At 43.6% G+C, this 5623-nt stretch overlaps 1 protein-coding gene across 1 annotated transcript; it reads left to right on the forward strand.

Moving 5' to 3' along the window:
- The first annotated feature begins 682 nt into the window (after positions 1-682).
- DNAJC5G (DnaJ (Hsp40) homolog, subfamily C, member 5 gamma) lies at positions 683-4305 on the forward strand. Its single transcript, XM_008584654.1, has 5 exons — positions 683-795; positions 1071-1332; positions 2151-2295; positions 3858-3925; positions 4219-4305. Exons 1-4 carry the CDS (start codon positions 683-685, stop codon positions 3905-3907), a joined length of 570 nt encoding a protein of 189 aa, XP_008582876.1. The 3' UTR covers positions 3908-3925; positions 4219-4305.
- The last annotated feature ends 1318 nt before the right edge of the window (positions 4306-5623 follow it).

Raw genomic sequence — 5623 nt, forward strand, 5'->3', positions numbered from 1 at the left:
CGTGCTCCCCGCTCCCTCGCCTGGCCTGCCCCACATCAATCCCTTTCCCTTCCTTCTTCAGCCCTGCGTCATCCTTCTGTTCTTCCCGCCGCCCAGTCCCCGAGGGGCAGAGGTGGGATGGTTTGACAGGCATGGGGCTGTGGGGAAGAAGCTGGCTGCGAGCACCGCCCTCTGGCCTGGCTTTTGGACACCTGACTTCTCTTAGGCAGAGAACGGTTTGATCTGAATTCTTTCTCCCTTGGTAGTTGCGGATCTTCCCGATTGATTCCTGACCCTCCTGTCAGGGGCTGGGGCCGGCCTGGTCTTTCAAACCCAGCAGTGAGCTTGGACAGGCCCAGGGCTGCTTGCTTAAGGTAACAGGAATTCTGGACCAAGTCAAGCTCTTCCCATGGCCTACACTTCTTGCTTGTGCCTCTCTAGGATATGGGGTGACTGTAGGTCTGTCTAGCTGGAGGATGCTGGCAAGTGTGAGGAGATGTTTTCTCTTTAAAATTTGAATCCGAATGCTTTTCTGGCTAGTCACAGATCCCACTCTCTGTTGTCTTATTTTTGTCCCTTTGTCCTCATTTACATGCCTAGCCCCTGGAAGCAATGAGTTTCCTGTCACTCACTGGAAGTTCATTTCCCCCTGCCCTCACCTGTGGGAGTTCTCACAAATGCTTCTTCTCCTCTGGCCTAGATCATGGCTAATGTGGAGGAAGCAGCCCGCCGGCTGTCCAAAAGTGGGACAAGCCTCTATGCAGTGTTGGAGCTTAAGAAGGGTGCCTCACCTGAAGACATCAAAAAATCCTACAGGTTCAGACCTCAGCCCTTTATTGAACCCTGGAACCCCTACCCCCACCCCTGAACCCTTTTCTTTCTACCTTTCTACCTTGCTTTCTGACCCATTTTAAAATCCCAGCAAGTTTTCATTTGGGGACCAGATGAGGCCATCTCCATCTTCAGTGTGGTGTGGGAAGGAATTTAGACCTCGGGCTGCTTGCCTCCATGCTTTGTACCACATCTCATACATTCTTTCTGCACTCTCTAGAGATTTAACCCTGTCGTTTAGCCTAAACTTCCCTCCCCAGCCATTCCCCATCCCCACCCCACCCTCCTTTTGGGTATTGTCTGGGTAGGAAACTGGCCTTGAAGTATCATCCAGACAAGAATCCAGGGGACCCTCAAGCAGCAGAAATATTCAAAGAAATCAACACAGCCCATGCTGTACTGACTGATCCTAAGAAGAGGAAAATCTACGACCAGCGTGGCTCATTGGGAATATATCTATATGATCATTTTGGTGAAGAAGGCGTCAGATATTATTTTATGCTGAATAGCTGTTGGTTCAAGGTACACAATCCTTCCTAGTCCCTTATGAATAAGGAAAGATTAACAACAAAGTTGAGGGCCGGCCCGTGGCTCATTCGGGAGAGTGCGGTGCTGATAACACCAAGGCCCCGGGTTCGGATCCCACATAGGGATGGCTGGTTCACTCACTGGCTGAGCGTGGTGCTGACAACAACAAAGTTGAGGAAACTGTAACTGTTAAACAGTTTTAGTTTTTAAAACTAAAACGTTTCAGCTTTTCTCGAGTTAATTATATTGTAGGATGTACTTAGCAGTAAGCATATTTAGGCCAAAGCAGTTGAATTATGTTAAATGTTGCTCTTATATCACATTACATTGAACAGTGTTTGGATGAGTGTTGGAAGACATGCTTTTCTGTAAAACTCAGTATAGGAACTGTGTGTACAATTAAAAGTGAAACATTTAGCACATTTGTTAATTCTAGTTTTATTTAGTAATGTATAAAGCATGTAAGTTTAAGCTTTTTTTTTTTTTTAAGTTAATGGGGAAAAGTTGAGACACAATACCAATACTTTAGGATTTTATTCTTGGTATTTGTATGAAATTCTGAGGCCTTGGTTTAAATCTTTCATTGTATTGTGATTTCCTTTTAGGTGTATTGCACTGAGTGAAACTTGTCAAATAAATCTTCTTTTTAAAAACTGAAAAAAAAAAAGAAAAGAATAAGGAAGGAGAGGTGTCCCTCCTCTCCTAGGACAAATGTTTCTGTTGTCTCATTTTCTGGGAGAGTTGAGGCAGGGGAGCTCGGATGGTAATATAGAAAAAGTGCTGGACTGAGGCCATTCTCTCCTACCTTTTAGACACTCGTCATCCTATGTGCACTGCTCACTTGTTGCTGCTGCTGTTGCTGCTGCTGTTTTTGCTGTGGAGCACTTAAACCACCACCAGAGGACGTTAATAGGAGAAAATATCAAGAGAATGTCCAGACTCAGCCTTCAAGGTCAGGTGAGAGCCATAGGCAGGGACTGAGGTAAGATCTGGATTAGGAATGAAAGAAATGATTGGGGGTGAGAAAGACCTGTGAAAACGGTAGGATAAGCCCTATATATGGCAGTTTAAAGTCTGGCATTGGGACAAAGTAAAGAAAAAAAGGGGATCCGTATGTCTCTGAGCACCTTATGCCACAAACAGTTTGAATGTAGTAGTAACCTGTCCTGACTGTTAAACTAGGGAATGGGGTGGGAGAATATGCCTAGAAAAGGCAGCAGTTGAAGACAGGTTCAAGGATGCAGTTTATTGCATCTTCTCAAAAGGAAGATGAAGTATCCTAGATTACTCCCACCCCCAAACTGTTAAACTTTAAAATTGTAGGTTGGCTAAACTTCACACGAGTGCCATCGTTGGAAGACATGCTTTTCTGTAAAACTCAGTATAGGAACTGTGTGTACAATTAAAAGTGAAACATTTAGCACATTTGTTAATTCTAGTTTTATTTAGTAATGTATAAAGCATGTAAGTTTAAGCTTTTTNGCACATTTGTTAATTCTAGTTTTATTTAGTAATGTATAAAGCATGTAAGTTTAAGCTTTTTTTTTTTTTTAAGTTAATGGGGAAAAGTTGAGACACAATACCAATACTTTAGGATTTTATTCTTGGTATTTGTATGAAATTCTGAGGCCTTGGTTTAAATCTTTCATTGTATTGTGATTTCCTTTTAGGTGTATTGCACTGAGTGAAACTTGTCAAATAAATCTTCTTTTTAAAAACTGAAAAAAAAAAAGAAAAGAATAAGGAAGGAGAGGTGTCCCTCCTCTCCTAGGACAAATGTTTCTGTTGTCTCATTTTCTGGGAGAGTTGAGGCAGGGGAGCTCGGATGGTAATATAGAAAAAGTGCTGGACTGAGGCCATTCTCTCCTACCTTTTAGACACTCGTCATCCTATGTGCACTGCTCACTTGTTGCTGCTGCTGTTGCTGCTGCTGTTTTTGCTGTGGAGCACTTAAACCACCACCAGAGGACGTTAATAGGAGAAAATATCAAGAGAATGTCCAGACTCAGCCTTCAAGGTCAGGTGAGAGCCATAGGCAGGGACTGAGGTAAGATCTGGATTAGGAATGAAAGAAATGATTGGGGGTGAGAAAGACCTGTGAAAACGGTAGGATAAGCCCTATATATGGCAGTTTAAAGTCTGGCATTGGGACAAAGTAAAGAAAAAAAGGGGATCCGTATGTCTCTGAGCACCTTATGCCACAAACAGTTTGAATGTAGTAGTAACCTGTCCTGACTGTTAAACTAGGGAATGGGGTGGGAGAATATGCCTAGAAAAGGCAGCAGTTGAAGACAGGTTCAAGGATGCAGTTTATTGCATCTTCTCAAAAGGAAGATGAAGTATCCTAGATTACTCCCACCCCCAAACTGTTAAACTTTAAAATTGTAGGTTGGCTAAACTTCACACGAGTGCCATCTAGTGACGCTTTTGGGTAACTGCATTGTATCGGTTTTCTCACCAGTGGACTAAAAAAATTGTTACTGTTTATATATGTAAACATATATATAATTCCATCATAGGAGCCAGAAGTGATTTTAGAAGACAGGAAGATAGTGAAGATAGTTATTAAAAGATGAAGAACAGTAAGGTATGTAAACGGAAAGGCTACAGATAAGAAGCTGGCCTGTTAGCTGAGTTTATTAGGGTGTGGTGCTGATAACACCAAGGTCCAGGATTCGATCCCTGTACCGGCCATTGTCAAAAAAATAATAAAGGATAAGAAAGTCATATAAGCTAACTTCAGGTGAGTTATCAGTGGAAATTTTGTATTCTTATAGTATGGACAACAGGTATTTGGATCCTTACATATAGGGGGTTTGCTTTAAATTCTAAATGATTATTCTTTCTGGTTAATAAGGTGCCAACTTTTTCTGCCATTAGGTCCTGACCCAGTGAGGGAGGCTTTTGCTGCCCAGTCCACTGGACACGTTGAAGAGAGGAGCAAGTAGCCCTGTTCTAACATTGATTCTGACTTGACCCCCCCCCCTTTTTTTTNTTTTTTTTATAAGAACTCCAAATACAGAAGTATTCATGACATCCATCCCAGTAAGGACACCATCTCTGCCCTTGGTACCACTGACCCTGGCCATACAGGTCACTTGGCTACTCTTCTTTTTAGTCCCAGTCCCATTTTTAATCTATCAGATAGCAGCCCTCCCATCCCTATTTTTATGAGATCTCAGGCAGTGGTGGCAGACTTTTCCCAAGGATTCTTCCTCCTGTGCCTGCACTGGTATTTTAGCCAATGTCAGCTGGTAGGGTCCCTGAGCCACTTGCAATATCTCCACCAAGATCCTGATAACTGAGCAGGTTGGAACTTGTCCCTGGAGCTGCTGCACCAGTTAACCCTCCTTTGCTGCAACTCTGTGTACCAAGAACTCCTAGCATCGGTGTCATTCCTAAGACAGTACACCTTCTGGGGCTGGTCTCACCACCTTCTAGTTCCCATGCCCTTGCATTGCCAGCCTCATTCCATGCCACCACAAGTCAACTCAGGAAAAGTATGAGTGCATTTGAGACTTAGGGGTAGTCATTCCATCTTCAGATTCTTTCTGGGCTTTAGCTACAAGCACAGCACCCATCAGCCTTGGTCCTGTGGGCTGACTGAAGTTCACACATCAGTGCCTGCTTGCCTTCACCCTTCTTACATTTATGCAGGCTGATTGCCACATATTTTGTTCTTAAAACAAGAGCATGAAATGTGATAAGGAAAAGATACTACTTTGCAGACTCTTTTCCCACTCTTACCTCTACATGCTGCCGATTTGGTATCCTCTCCACACCACTTATTTCCCATCTGTCCTGGGTCAAAGCCTAGTAACTCCTCACACTTCTCTCCCCTGACTGGGGGAAGGGCTAAAGAATGTCAATAAATAAAAGAGCTTTTGTCCAATCCCAGTGCATATATTGGGCCTAAAAAAGACACATAGTGCCTGGGACAGAGAAAAAGACCTATAGGAGAACATGATAGAAGACCAACTGGGATGAGCCTGGCTTGGAGAGTAGGTGTCCCAGACAACTGTGGAGTTAGAGCAGAGCTTCCCAGAGCCTTGTGATTATGATTTTGTTAGTGCTCTAAAATTTCCCTGGAGACCGATTCCCTGTGTGCCCAAAATAGGTTGCTGGCATTCAGGTCATATCTGCCCAGCTCAGCTTCTCCCGGTTTCCTAACCAATTTAAAGCCCTTGGAGTGGCTCCAGTGATGTGTTCATGGACCAGAGTCCTACACTTTCTCAGGGGCATGCTCATAAGGTAGTTCCAAGCCCTGGCACAATGGTCACTTCTG

This window comes from Galeopterus variegatus, unplaced genomic scaffold (assembly GCF_000696425.1).
Source record: "Galeopterus variegatus unplaced genomic scaffold, G_variegatus-3.0.2 Scaffold3330, whole genome shotgun sequence".
Lineage (NCBI taxonomy): Eukaryota > Metazoa > Chordata > Mammalia > Dermoptera > Cynocephalidae > Galeopterus > Galeopterus variegatus.

What these genes read in the sequence shown, in the direction of transcription:
- DNAJC5G (XM_008584654.1), top strand. Translation starts at nt 683, where the DNA reads ATGGCTAATGTGGAGGAAGCAGCCCGCCGGCTGTCCAAAAGTGGGACA. An exon ending in GACATCAAAAAATCCTACAG is followed by an intron (nt 796 to 1,070) that starts GTTCAGACCTCA and finishes TTCCCTCCCCAG; the next exon opens with CCATTCCCCATCCCCACCCC. An exon ending in GACTCAGCCTTCAAGGTCAG is followed by an intron (nt 2,296 to 3,857) that starts GTGAGAGCCATA and finishes ATTCCATCATAG; the next exon opens with GAGCCAGAAGTGATTTTAGA.